Genomic DNA, 15,663 nt, shown 5'->3' on the forward strand with positions numbered 1-15,663 from the left:
ACAACCAGCCTTTCCCATTTCTATCATTTTATTTCTTCTCTTTTCCTTTTAATAGCACCACATGAATCTATAATATCATACAGGAATTAAATGGAATAGGATGTATGTGCTTTTACGGGTTCAGGGAAGACAGTTTCTGCAGATAGAAATTAAAATGAATCATTTATTTATTTATTATTTTTTGTGAACCACAAAAGAAGAAGTTTGGAAGATTGTTCATGTTCTTCATTCTATTGCAATGAAAGTGGATGGGGACCGCAGACTGTCACGTTTCAAAATGACAAAAAGCATTCATTAAAACAAACATTGATAGTTTAACATTTGAAAATGAATATATTAAGACAGCCAAAATTAGTATTGTAATTTTACTTTTGTACTGTAAAATAAAATAATTACAATATTGTTTTTCTATCCATCTTTTTCCTGAGTCACAGATGAGCACCGTCATGATGGATTCTAACTTCCGTTTGGATGCTGTCGTCTTCCGGACTCCAAACAACTGAATTAATTAATCTTAAACTTTTTCAATATAACTAAATATAAAAATGTATGCAGGGTAATAGCAATAAAATTAAGGAATTCCTGTTAACTACTTGTTTTGCATAAGCAAATCTGTCCATGTCCAGTGCTATATTCCTTACATAAACAATGACAAAAGAACATGAGCATGGCTTTGCAGTTAAAATACTGTGTGTGAAATAATAAAATCTGAAATAATATGTGCTCTTATAATTTTGTGGACAAAATCCCCCTAATCGGAAGCTATAGGATATGTGCGTTCATAATTTTTCAGTGCAGCTAACCACATGTTGCCTCATGTCATCAAATATGACAGTTAAGCTAATGCAAAAAAAAAAAAAAAGCCGTTAATTACTACACTGTAAAGTGATGAAACTATAGTGCCATGTGCTTTTTAAAGCCATTTTCATAGGTTTAACATTAAATTACAGACTCAGAAAATGCATTAATTTGACTAGAAACACCAAAGACCAGAAATGTAAAGCATCGTTGCACATAATTTTTATTTATTGTTCTTTTTTTAAGTGCGCTATTACAATAGTAATATTAATTATTTTGGTTAATATTTTATTTTTATTTAATAACAGTCATTATTATTCCTTTTAATTTTAAAAAGGTTATATATATATATATATATATATATATCACAATTTTTATTGAAGGTTTTTTTTCTCCAGATTAGCTTTATGTAAAGAACAGAGTGAAATGTATTTGTAAAAGAGTAGTGGTCAACTGTTTTAAGTTTTATTAAGCTGTATCTACTCAGTGCAACTTATAACATACAAGTGAAAGATTTAACACCAATATATAGAAATAATCAGAAATAAATAAATAAACTGAATCATTCAGTATTTCCTTTACCCACTGTATGTAACAGAGTCTGATAGATCTGTCATTATTTGTCATTTTTCATTGTTAACATCGGCCAATAAATTTTTCTGTTTGACCAATAAGTGCCAGAAGCAGGACTTTAATTTTGAAATAGCAGAGAATGCCAGAAAAAAAAAACTTTAAATCCAACAAAATTGAATCACTTAAAATCAAAGTGCTTAAAAGTTCTGCAGTGGCAGTGCTGTATCTTTTGTCTGTGTGTGTGTGTGTGTGTGTGTGTGACTGTCTCTGCAGCTCTGTGAATCTGTTCGAGCCAGATTGTAAAAGATGTTGCTTTTCATTACCTTTCTCTTGTCTCTGCCAGAGGGCATGTGGTCTGTGTGTGTGCGTGTGTGTGTGTGTGTGCGCACGCTTGCCTAGTTGTGTCAGGTCTGGGTTAGAACGTGTCCACTCTGCCACACCTGATTAGGAAATCGATCGGTGTGAACGTGTGTGTGTGTGAGTGCCAGTCATTCCCAGATGATCCGATGCTTCCTGTTTGTGTGAGGCGGGGAGAATCATAACTTCTGGTTGCACTCTCTCCACTATCATGTCTTCCTCTCCTTCCCCTTATCACTTCTCCTATTCCCTTTTCTCCTGAGGGAGCGAGCGAGGTCAGGGCCTGTTGGGCTGTGAAATGCTCCTCATAACAGTTGACTCAAGCATGTGAGAGTCTGTATGGGTGAAACTCGTCTCAGAGATGCTGCCAGTTGTCCTGAGGTGTAATTGTTTTACATTCTCTTCAGGACAGGAAATGTGTTTAAGCTCATCTCTTGGTGTCAAGTTCTTCATTCCCACAGCCAGAGCTGTATGAAAAGTGTGCAAGATTAATTACACACTGATTTGTTTCTCTAGTTCTCTGCAGAGCATAACCAGAGGAGACAGTATTGATATTTCATTATTGTGTTAATAAAGGTCAGCCGCTATTGACTTCTCATTAATTGAGCTGAACTGGGCAATATTAACGAGAAGACTCAGGTTTTAATGACTCTCAGTGTGTCCCCATTACTCTGCGCTTCTTTAAGTGCCATAAAACCATGAGAGCTCCTCTGACCTGCCTCTTAAATACAGCTACATGAGGGAGAGTGAAATATGGATGGGTAGACAGAAAGATTATGAAAGAAAGACTCTGAAAGACCTGTCCAGTCATTCAGTTAATTAAAATAAAAGTTGAATGAAGGTTCCCACTAAGGAAACTGGTTTCTGCACAAGCTATGCTGCCCTCAACAGACTAAATCAATGCATCTTAGTAGACGTAGATTTCATACTTGCCATGATGCCTTCCTTCTTCGTTATACTGTATCTGAAAGCTTTTCTATTCCCTAGTGAGCTCTCTACTTATCATCTTAACTGAAATGGATAAAAATAGATGACCGATCTGTAACTCTCTACGGTGCGCCCACTCCATATGTTATATATATAACGCTTAATCTTTTTCATATTGATTGTACTTTATACACATTTCAAAAGTTTTATGTAGGGTTTGTTTGTTTTTTGCCTCATGTGCCATTTTTAAGGTTCCTAATATTGTTTTGGGAGTCTCCTACAATAGGTTTACATGCATGCAAGGTCAAAAAAGGCTTCAGTTTTTTCAAAATATTCAATTTTCCAATGATTTTTTTCCAAACGATTTGTTCAAATTAGTTCTAAGATTTAGTCATCTCTAAACCCCTCCTTTCCATGAGCCTACTTTGCTCTGATTGGTCAGATTGCCCAGTTTGTTGTGATTGATCTGCCGCCTACAACGCATAACAGAAATCATTCGCCCATAGCCATAGTTCTTTTGAATGTTCGATAGAAAATCTAAACATCTATTATTTATCATACTTTACAGGCTGTGATTCAGTGGAGCCAGCTGGTCCAAATAAACAGCGTAGTGAGCAATCTTTCAAGAGCAAGCATTTTGTCAATCGCACATTAAACTCCCCGAGATTAGAGAAGTAGTCGTCAGTAAAATGACTGGAACACAAAAAAAGATTGGACTTGTACTGCTGTGGAACAGTGAAAAAAAAATTTAACCACGTATTCCTTCCAGCCTCATTTTTTGGAAGTGAAAATAAAACAAATTTACTTACTCCGCATAAGACACAGCATGCTTTCAGCATGGTATTAACCACACTAATAGGCTGCAGTGTTTGAGGGCAGGACAAGTTGTTCACGGGGCAGGGGCGGATCTACCGGGGTAGACCCCTGCTGCCACCCCAGTTGGCAGCAACGAATTAAAAGTTATGGACAATGTGAAAATTTACGAGAGCGAATCTCCAATCTCCGACTGCAGTAAATGCAGCAGCACGAGAGGATGCCAGAACGGCCCAAGACTGATTTGTTTGAAAACTATGACGCGCGACGCTAGGGAACCAGGAGTCGCGAGGAGACACAGGAGGAAAGAGGTAAAAATGGATTATCTATCTATCAAGAAATGAAGCTTAAATGAAAGCACTGACTTTGAGATGTATCCTCCTAAGTGATACGTTAACCCCTTTTAAAAAACTTGAGTATACGTAACGACTTTGTTTTGTGTCAGAACATTCACACTTTCATTCATAAATTCACCCCGTCTGTGTTTGCAAAGCACGGATTGAATCGCGGAATTCAGTCACAAACAGAACTTATAAAGCAGATTGTTACGGAATTCGGCCATTTTTGAATGAACAAATCAAAAGTAGGGCTACATTTAATCAAATCTCGATACGGACTAGTGTCTGTGAATATTAAAGGTCTTGTTCACGTCTCTGGGAATGAGTGCTCAGTGTGTGCTCTACTACTACTACTACTACTACTACTACACACACACACAGCTATATTGTGTCTTCAGCTATATTGACACATGATGTAGGCTACACATGTACACACCAGCGCTCTATGAGAGTATTCACCATTTCATTTGATTAAACTATCGTCATTCATTCATTCGTATCGTATAGACAGACTGACAGAAACTGCAATGTCTTTACGATAACCTGTCAAAATAAAATTTCGGTATAACTTAATTTAAATTTAAACAGAAATATAGTACTATTGCACAGTAGAGTATGCTATACTTCAAGTAGGCCTAATAGCTAATAATAATAATAGTTTATTAAACCCACCACTAATGTAAACCCTCCAAAATGAAAGTTCGGTCTAAGAAAATATGTAAGAAATTAAAATATAAGTGTTTAAGTAAAATATACTTTAAAAAAGATATACTAAAACGTTATTTTAAAGGAATATCACACAAGTTTTCATAGATGCTTTAATTTAAACTTGCCAAAACAATAACACCATATTTTAAAGTACATTTGTATTTGTGCCTATAATGTTTATTTATTTATTATTATTGTCAGCAAATAAAACCTATGCTTCAGGGACTATATTCATATAACATCTTAGGCTAAATGTAGCTCTTGACTGATTGAGTTAGATGGTGATTAACATTAAACAGTAGAAAATCAGTTGAGTCTCCCCAGCTGTAAATGTCATTGGCTGTTAAAGTCTTGTTTCTTATAATAAATTGACATGTTGATAACACTTAATCTTTCATAATGCTCTCAAATGCTTATGGGGTAATGCTCTGGGACAGGTGAGAATGAGGTCGGGGGGATCACAGGTTACTCACTACAAAAAACAAAGTTTAAAATGTGACACTGGTGTAAATGGTGTAAATCCTGCTGAATATGAAGCAGTGTTGTTGTTGTTGTTGTTTTTATATATATATATATATTTCTTATTTTGTATACAGTCAGTCAAAAACAGTTTGCTTCCCCTCTCACACATCTGACACTCATCACCTGCGTCTTAACCTTGATGTCTTTCCTGTGATAATACCCCTTACTTCTATCACACTTCTGTTAAGTGAGATCACATTGTATGTTCACTTATTCCTTATATGAACTGTTTCAAATGCAAGACATTGATTGCATGAGATTAAGTTTGTAAATGATAGCCTGTGCCCTTTTGTAGTTTGCTCATATACTATTTATCATCAAACTGTGATGACTGTGACTAAATTCAGTATATACACGTCTGCCATATGTTGCCACCCCTCAAAAATTCCTGCCCCCTTCTCGCCACCCCACCAATATTTTTCTAGATCCGCCCCTGTTCACGGCGCAGCTGACCAGCGTAGAACATAAGCTGCCATTATGCAAATGTGTTACCCTGTGAGGTGTAGCCAACACAGAAGTGTGAGTTGAATTACTGAAGACTTGTTTAGGCTGTTCAGAGTCCATTGTTTCTTTTGGGAGACAATAACTTTATTTATCGTGCACTTTCAGCTTTACAAATTTGCAGATCTTTTAAATTCACATAAAGCTACATTAAACACTTCATTCAAGGCAATATCTGAAATACCATAATAGGGGCACTTTAAAAAATGTATATTCAACAAAGATGAATTTGATCAATTGTTCAAAAGTGGCAATAAAAACATAATGTTACAAAAGATTTATGTTGCATATCAGTTCTGTTTGTTTTGGATTTCCTATTAATCAAATAGGAATGTTAATGGAAATGTTTATGGAGCACCAAATCAGCATATTAGAACTGTTTTCAACATTAATAATAATAATAAAAATGTTTCTTGAACAGCAAATCAGGATTAAAATGATTACTGAAGGATCATGTGACACTGAAGACTGCTAAACTTTCAGTTTGCCATCACAAGAATAAATAATACTTTAAAATATATAAATATGGAAAATACTTATTTATAAATTGCAATAATGTTTCAAAATGTTACAGTATTTTTTTAAATGTACTATATTTTTTGTGTGCTTTTTTGGTCAAATAAATAATAATAATAAAAAATGTGTGTGTATGTGTGTGTATATATATATATATATATATATATATATATATATATATATATATATATATATATATATATATATATATATATATATATATATTTATATATATATATGAATGAGTTTGGCTTTAGAAGGCAACATAATTATGCTGCCTATGTAGGCAGTCCTAAGCCAGAGTCAGAGAGGCTTTTCTCATGTTTAGTTATGGTTAAATTGATGTCCCATGGGCAGTCATCTGCTAAAACAAAAGGAAGCCATCAAAGTAAAACCATCAAGATCTACAGCAAGCTGTTGCAAGGGTATTCATTGCTTCACATCAGCAGTAAGCCACCTCCCTGCAAGACACCCGTCCCCCAGACCAGTCTCAGAGGAACACTGACTTGTCCTTGACTCCCCCCACTTCCTGTCTGCAACAACAGAAGGCTTTCGGCCAACCGGATTAATACGGCACAAACTGAAAGAGACAGAGGAGAGGCTCTGGCTCAGGCTCAGCTCTCTGTCTCCTCCCAGTGTGGACTAACTGGAGTCAGATTCACCCGAGTGTGGACAGGGGCACAATTTCAGATCTTTGCCCAAAGGAATGTTGGCCATGCAACAACAAACACTTTGATGTGTGTGCGCACATTTTTCTGTCCATCTGTTGCCCTCGCAACCCTTGCCTTTCAACCGTGGTTACAAACAGGCTGGTCCATGTCCGTTGATGAAGAGTTGTTTTTGCACTCTGATTATGTGTGTATGCGTGTGGGTGTGTGTCTTTCCATAAATAGTGAGTGACAAAGTATCAAAGCAAAACAAAGCTCACTGTAGCCTCTTGTCCTAATTAACAGAACAGTCTGCATGCAAGCAGACAGACAGACAGACAGACAGACAGACAGACGTATCCCCAGACAAACACAAAGAGCCGCCATTTCTCAAATATGCACAGTCTCAAAGTCTGTGTAAGACAGCTTTGCTCAGGCTTAGATACAAGGCTTCTAGACCACTCAACTGTTCCATCACATAAAATGGATGAATAAGGTTTCTAGTCATACTTTTAGCGACAACACTATCAAAGATTGTCATGGTATTACCATGGTTTCCTCAGTCTATTTTCTATGGTAATAGGTTTTCATGTTCTATGGATATGTACCATGTTTTTATGGACATATACCATGGTACTTCAGAACAGTATTGTTATTGTTAACAAAAACTAAGACTATTAAAACTAATTTTAGTCCATAGAAATAAACCTCTTTCCCAGAGGTTAAATTAAATATAACAAAAATGTTGTGGTTGTCCTCCAAAAAAATACATAAATAAATAATAATAATAATAAGTTGTTCATGAATAACATTATCATTAACTCGGTTTTATTATTATTGTTTTAATTCCAAAACCACATAAAATCTGCGGTAAGTTCTGATTTACATGTGTGATGTGTGTCTCTCAGTTGATTAAAATGGACATGTTCTGTGTTGTTTCAGAAAGTGTCTCAGTACAGCATCATAGTCCAGGCCACCGATATGGAGGGCAGCCTGAACTTCGGCCTGTCCAACACAGCCACGGCCCTCATTAGCATTACTGACATCAACGACAACCCTCCGGAGCTCGACTCAAAAACAGTGAGTACCCAGAGTATTATTTGTGTAAATAAACTTGATTTCATTCAGTACTGAAAAGCGTCTTTAAAAAATATAGTTGAATTGGGTAAAAAAAAAAAGTCTCTTAGATATGACCATAGTTCCTAAGTTGATTGATTACGTTATGCAAACATTTCTGTATTACAAATTTTCTGAAATATCATGTTTAAACATGCAAATGAGGTGGTATCTTTTTTTAAATGTGCACTCATTTGCATATTTTCCAGGACAGAAATCTGAACACTGGATAAAGCCAGATTCAAAATTCTTGTTTCCGTTTGTTGACAGATAAGAGTCAAATGTTTTTACAGAGGGGAATGTTTTATTTTGGGTACCTTTTATCAGTCCATAATTCAGAAAATGCTGCCAACAGCCAGAACAAAAAAAAGGCGCTATGTTTTTAGGAATTAAATGTTGTATAAAATTAGGCAAATGATTTATAAACAAACCCCTACGAAAGCCTTTCAAATGTAGATAGATTAAAATTTGCTGTAGACATATTCTACTGAATTTCTACTCATTTTGAGAAAACAACCTTTAAAGGTATGAATTGTAATTGAAATCTACAGACACAAATAGATAAAGTTCAATAAAATGAACAATATAGAAAAAAAATTGTATGGAATATTTTCTTCCCAATATTCTGACACATTTATGAAAAGCCAAATAGCTTTTAAACCAGAGCATGACAAAACAGTGTTTTTGCATGTAGTGTTTGCCTATTAAAATGATTTTACCCAATTTTTGTATTTGTATGTTTATTAGAGTATCATTATGCTAACATCAAATTCTATATAAAACATTTGCCAGATGGTATGGCACTGCTCATGTAGAGGTGTCATGACCGTTAGGACACTGCCTTGTAAGATTAGCTTTTTGGAACAGAGCTATAGTCTGCCTGTTTGGACTCATCCTCTCCTCATTACCCTGATTTCTGAATTCGAACAGTGTCTTGATATTTATTTAATTCACACAATACTGTCTGACAGCTGGAGAGACCTACTGGAGCTGTGAAACAAAGAGAGATTCACTGAGAGTAATGAATTCTAGGAGGTGATGAGGGAAGAGATGGAGTGAAATAGAGGGCGTAGGGAATGAGGGAGATGTGTGATCAGGTGCACTTTATATCTCTCTCTTTTTCCCTTTCTTTCTCCTGTCCTAGTGCCAGTTCTGCCCCTTAGGTGACTATAGTTTCTCTTCAAGCATCTGGCTTCAAATCCCTTCTCATCCACTCTTTTTTTTCACTTTTCTCCTCCATCTCTTACATCCTCCATCTCCTGTTTTCTTTATCTCTGTATCTCTACACCTCTCTTCCCACATTTACCAGTGTTTGTTTCTGTCAGTCGTCATCTCGCTCTCTTTCCTTCTTCACTTAACCATTTATCTCCTTCCCTCAGTCCTTCTTTCTGGCTTCCGGTGTCTATCTCTCTCTCTCTGTTTCCATTTATTTACAGCTATCTGCCATCCCTCTTTTATCGCTCTCTCACAGCGCTCATCTCTGGTGCCCCTGCGTTCTCTCTCTCATTAAGTAATATCTCCGGGCAACAGCAATGCTGTCTGATGCTGAAGCATTCTTTCTACCTGGAGCAGTTATTTGAAGGCCAAACGATACTTAGTGAATCAGTATGACATCTATCATCTGGCATCAGACGGTCTTGCTTTTCATTTTAATTGGTGTCATTTTATTCTCAAATGTTGTTTTTGAGGGCTAGATGCTTGTGGACAGGTCTCTCAGCGTGTGTTGAGCGTTTGGATGCTGTTATTGGTGGGCTTAAGATGCGATGAGCTAACAGAGGTATAGGCCCCCATAGTGGAAGCTTTAAGGGTGTGCAGGATCAAGGTCTAAGGTTCTCCTTGGAGTCACCACCCTCATCTGAATATGCAGTTGAGAGTGATGTTTATTTTCACCTGAAAATGTAAAATCTGTTTGCTAACATTCATGTTGTTCCAAACCCATAAGACTTTTTTTCATTTTCTAAATATTAAGGAGAATGTGAGATTTCTGTCCCTTCATTGAGTCCATGCAACCAAAACCTTCACATATCAAAGAGTACAAAAAAATAATTGTAATCTATATGGTGAACAGGTTTAATTTAGGCTTTGGATTTAATTTAGGTGTTTGTTTGTTTGTTTGTTTGCATTTATATGCACATTTTATATAAAATGTGTCTATTCACATGCAAAACTCAATAATGGCTCATTGAAAATATGCGCCTCTACCTACATTTTTGCAGAACTCCAAAAACATACTTCCACACACAATTCACTACTGTTTCCAGCTGAAATGAACACAAGAGGCTGTGAAAAAAAAGCATATTTTATTCCTTTTCTGGTGTAGTAAACTTGCTTGGTAGCTCACCAGGTACAGTTTTGCACTCGGTTATGAGTGCAAAGAGAGATCAAAGACTTGTTGAAGCAAGCTGAAATGGCATGGTTGCTTCAGTAACTTCATCATTTGCTTATGGTTACATTGTTGGTTACATCTAGGAAAGGGTTTAGTGTACTGTAGGTGGTACGGTCATTTCAAACGCAATGAAGAATTAACCTTTAAGTGTCACTCACCAGACATTTCATTTCCAAACTGCCACGATACATACAACAGCCAATGTACTAAAACGTTGCCAGGTTCAAATTAATATATTCCAAATTAAAATGAATGCACTTTTAGTGCCATTTACTGGACACTTTTAATATTAAAATGGATTTAATATTATTTTGTAGAAATGTCACCATGTGCGCATGTTTCCATTGAACCTGGGTTAGGATTATTTTTTCAATGTCTTTTTATGTGAACTTTCAATGAATGGACAAAAGGATGTGATAATATAAAAAATATCTTCATTTGTGTTCCAAAAAAAAAAAAGAAACTCTTATGGGTTTGGATTGGCATGAGGGTACTGTAGAGAGTACCCTGAGGGAAGTCGTGGCCTAATGGTTAAAGAGTTGGACTGGCAATCGAAAGGTTGTGAGTTCGAGTCTTGGGCTGGCAGGAATTGTAGGTGGGGGAGTGCATGTACAGTTCTCTCTCCACCTTCAATACCACGACTTAGGTGCCCTTGAGCAAGGCACCGAACCCCCAACTGCTCTTCGGGCGCCGCAGCATAAATGGCTGCCCACTGCTCTGGGTGTGTTTGTGTGTGTGTGTTCACTGCTCTGTGTCTGTGCACTTCGGATAGGTTAAATGCAGAGCACAAATTCTGAGTATGGGTCACCATACTTGGCTGAATGTCATGTCACTTTCACATTTTTTTTCACTGTAAATGATGACACAATTTTTATTTTTAGGTGAACTATCCCTTTAAGTGAAAAAGTTCAGAACTTGCCATTGATAGTTTTTTAGAGTGAAAAGGATTATTCTTAAACTTTAAAGTTGTTTAATGAGTATTCACAGAGAACAGCTTCAGATAGATGCACAGCTGCTGTTTTCATCATAAGTGAAGAGAGATCACACATTCTCAGATTTGTAAGGGTGCTGACAGCTCAGTTAATCGCAGATTTAAAATAGGATCTATCAACGCTTATGGTCCAGGCTAAGATGGAGAGTTGGAAGAGAAGGGACTTAGGACAGACCTCCATCCAACTTTTCTGTGACACCTCAGTGTAATACACACTCAGATTCTCTCATCCATTCATTAGACACTTCTCTGTCTGAATGAACAGTGAAGGGAAAACAGAGCGAAACTGAAAGCAAGACTAAAATCAAATGAACTCACCCACTTGATTACTTTAGATACTTTCTGAAATTGTGTTGCGTTTCAAAAGTTTTTTTTTTTCTTCCATGCAGGCTTGAGCGCTCTAGCGTGCACGTCCTTGTCCATCGGAGCATCTGTAATTATACAGTGCAGCAGAAGAAAAACTCCAGTGTTTGGGTTGTCTTGTCTTAGCTCGATGAGTATGACAGGTCCTAACAGAGCAAGTTAACCCAGATGACACCAGCAATTAAGTCCCATACTCAGCACATGCTCTGGCTCCCAATAACAAACCCTTGTGTCAAATATCACTGAGCCAAGAGAAAATTAACTACAACTGGTTTACGGCGGGCCTCGTTCAACCTGACACTTTGTTGATTCAGTCAGTGGTTTGTGAAAGACTTGCTGAATCTGTTTTATTTGGAAACAGAACACTAGGAAGAAAGAGAAAGTGCAAAAATATCAAACTGCTTGATGGTGAAAGGCAGACAGCAAACTGACTTGCTCGTAAGTGTCTGAAATTTGTCACTATGTACTTTTTTGGTTAAATGCAGAAAAACATTTCATTAAAGTAAAGCTTTAAAGCTGGGAATATGAACGCCGGAATCAACTTCTTATTGACATTTTATGGCTTTGGGTCGTGGAATTGGGCTTGTGCTTCTTCCAATTGCAAGCTTGTGACAGACATAGATGCACATACGGACCATCAGAATTCATGAGTTATGTGCTAGAACTAATTTGTTTTGTTTTCCATCCATCCTATCTCTCTCTCTCTCATTCAGCCACACAGACTGAGTCGAGCAGGGTAGAAATGTTCCGATTATTTGCATTTGACAGAGGCATGACGCAGCATACATCTTGCTGTAGGAGACCCTCAGAAATGTAAGCAAGCTAATTAAGCGAAATTGCTTGAGGGGGTGTAAACCTAGCAGATATATTGCTTCCAATTTAAAGAAAGCTGTATGTTTTATTCATGTAAAAACTGCATGAATATGGAAAGAGTCATCGCTTCTAGAGAGTAAAGCTAAATAGTACTGCGTTTTAAGATATAACTGATCACTCTGTTTTGAAGCATCATAATGACCATAATGATAGTTATAATAATGATGAAGATGATGGTGATTTAGAAGAAGATGATTAACACAGTGGACCTGAGAATTCATTGCCACAGGAAAAAGCATAAATATACCACTTTATAGTCAATGCGAGGCATTCATGTTTATGTGCTGTGATGGTATGGATCTGTTTTTTTTAGAATGCCGTAAAATCACATCTATAGTCATGTTCATCTTGATTCACTGTTGAGATTTCTGTTTCTCTCTAGTCTCTATTTTCACTTTTTATATACTCTCTGAATCTCTCACCATAGATGCTAGTACTGTTTGTTTATTTCCTTTTTGCAGAAGCCCAGGAATACATTCATCATCAACATTTTTGACATTATCGTGATGTATAATCATTCGACAAATATGTAGCATACATTGATTTAGAGTTGTTTTACTACTGTAAGTTAGAATAACATTGGAAGTTGAAAGAAAGTTAAACTCAGCAAAATGCGCTTTAGGGCTTCTGTGATTATGTATTTAAATAAAAAATAAATAAGAAATTCCACAAACCAAAGAACCTTTGTGTTTGATATGATTGATTTTTGTTTATTTATTTATTTTAGTTTCCAGACTGAGCTGTTTACAAAAATTCTAATCAAAAGTCTTGACTGAAGTGATGTATGTATATATAAAATGAATATTGGGCAACACACTCAGCCTGTCATTAATTATGAATAGTGTTACTAGTAATGAATATCTTTAGCTCTTCCAACTGACTTGTCTGTCTTGAATGGAAATGTACTGAATACTGATGAACGATGTAAATCCATTATTCTTCTAATTAATTCATTTCTGTGACAGATCATTTCTGTCTTTAAGTACAATCGAACTGCCACATCTAATATGGTGCCAATGAGATTATTATTATCATTATTTTTTTATATTTATAGAGAACGTGGCTTAAATGTTGCCTTGGTTCCAAAAAAACCAAGGGAATTTTTTTTTCTATCCTCTGAACTTCTTCTCACTTAATTCAGTATTCCACAAATCAGAAACAAGTATCACTTTTCTTCTCTATTCTTATTGACAGCACACACACATGCAGCATGCCTTCACACACACGTACATGCAATTTCAAAATCTTATTGAACTAGCCTCCAGAGGATTTTTTTTCATCAAACTGGAAGTAGTAGCATAAAGAAAATGTGACTCTGATTTTGCACAGATCAATCAGTCACTCAATCATGTCTTCTACTGTCCTGTCCTCTACTGGTCTCTTGCATCCCATCCTTGAAGGGACACAGCACATTTGTGTCTTTTTCTGCTTATCAGTAAATGCAGCTGTGCATCCCAGACAGTGTGCAGCCAGAGAGATGGGACGGCCCTGTGATGTTTTCATCACAACAGCCAGTAGATAATACTCGCTCTGTCACTGTCTCTCTATCATTCTCTCCTTTTGATGATTCCAACCAATAAACCATGAAAATAAATAATTCATTTTAATTTAAGTATCTGAAGTATATGTGAAAGCATCTTTTCCAGTGTTGGGGAGTTGCTGAGTAAATATTGTGCCGATAATAATATATTTTTTCTGAAATTTCACAACACTTAATGAGCTACTTTTTTCCAATCAGTGACATTTATAATCGAGCAAACTCATACATTAATCAAGACGTTCATTAGGTTAGTTTGGATGACTTTGAAAAAAAGTGCCTGAAGAATCACTCTGTGACATTTACATCTAGTTATAGTTCTTCGTAGTATTTTACACTGTGTTGTTAGAAGTTTATTTGTTGCATTGGGTGTAAATTTATTGTTAATAAAGTAGACATATATATTATAAAAAAAAACAATTTTTTAATCCTGGCTACTTAGCTTCAATGTAGTTTATTTTTGTTAATAGCTTGTTGTGTAGCTAACTTCTTTAAGAATATTTGGTTTGCTTGTTTGTGGATTTATGTCACTAACTACTTTAAAAATAACTTAGTAGGCCTTATTAGTTTAGCAGCTTTTGATAGTATCTTGTAGTGTAGCAAGCAACTACTTTTTCATGTATCTAACTACTTTAAGAATGGCTTATTAATCCATATTAGTATTGTAACTTTGTAATAGTTTGTTGTGTAGCAAATTACTTTATCGAGTAGCTAACTACTTTAAGAATAGCTATTGTAACTTGTTAACATGTTTCTAGCTTAAGTGCTGTTAATTTTGTCACTACTTTAAGAATAGCTTGTTAGTCCTTCTTAGTAGTAGCTTGTATTAGTATCTTGTAGAGAGCATCACACTTCTTTTTCAACTAGCTTACTATTTTCAGAACATCTAATTAGTCTGTGTTTGCTTGTAGGTATTTATTTTGCTAACTAGTCTAAGAAAAGTAATTAAAATAGTAGCTTTTGTTAGTACCTTGATTACTTTTTAACGTAGCAAGGAGCTTGACTGTAGTGTAACTACTTTAAACAACGAGTATCTTGTATCCTAAGAAGCTATAGTTATGACGCATCACACATCACATGCATCACTGCAACGGTACGGTTCACTTGGAATCTCAGCTGAGGTGGTACTAAAAATGTACCAGGTACCATGTACTCTACCCAGTGGAAAACCCCCCAAAAGTGAACCGTAAAGAGCTGTACCATGCCGTACCATGCAGTGGGAAATCACCATTAGTGAATAGCCTCCATTGGAGCACTGGTCTCTACTGAGCATGTAGCAGTGTGTATTTGGCTGTAGTCTCTGCTGCATGGTGAAGCCATTACTGTAAACAGCATTTGGCGGACACACTTCATAACCCCTTTAAACAGCAGATTACTCTGCTGTAATGAGCTTGTGTTTGTGTGCTACAGCTTGCTGCATATTTGCACCTTGAGTTGTGGGTACAGCTAGTAGAGTGTGATCTTTCAACAGTCATGTGCAACAAATGAGATCCAAAACTTACCCCTTACACTGTCTGTAATGTAAACTTGAACTGTTGTGATACTCTGAAGCTATTTTAAAAAAACGGACAAGTCCGAGAACAGAGCCCTCAAGAAACTGTTTGGTAATAACCCATTAACCATCACCCTTGCGCCTTGAGCAGGCCACAGAACTCTAGGTTCCTCCAAGTCTATTTTCCCGTAATAGATTGACCCCG

At 36.3% G+C, this 15,663-nt stretch overlaps 1 protein-coding gene across 1 annotated transcript in view; it reads left to right on the plus strand.

Moving 5' to 3' along the window:
- Positions 1-15,663, plus strand: part of LOC132119440 (cadherin-4-like) — a 289,550-nt gene that overhangs the window by 258,402 nt on the left and 15,485 nt on the right. The window contains exon 9 of the mRNA XM_059529401.1: positions 7,643-7,780. Within this exon, the coding sequence (XP_059385384.1) occupies positions 7,643-7,780 (138 nt within the window). The remainder of the gene's footprint in view (positions 1-7,642; positions 7,781-15,663) is intronic.

The sequence above is a fragment of the Carassius carassius genome, chromosome 38 (genome assembly GCF_963082965.1).
Source record: "Carassius carassius chromosome 38, fCarCar2.1, whole genome shotgun sequence".
Lineage (NCBI taxonomy): Eukaryota > Metazoa > Chordata > Actinopteri > Cypriniformes > Cyprinidae > Carassius > Carassius carassius.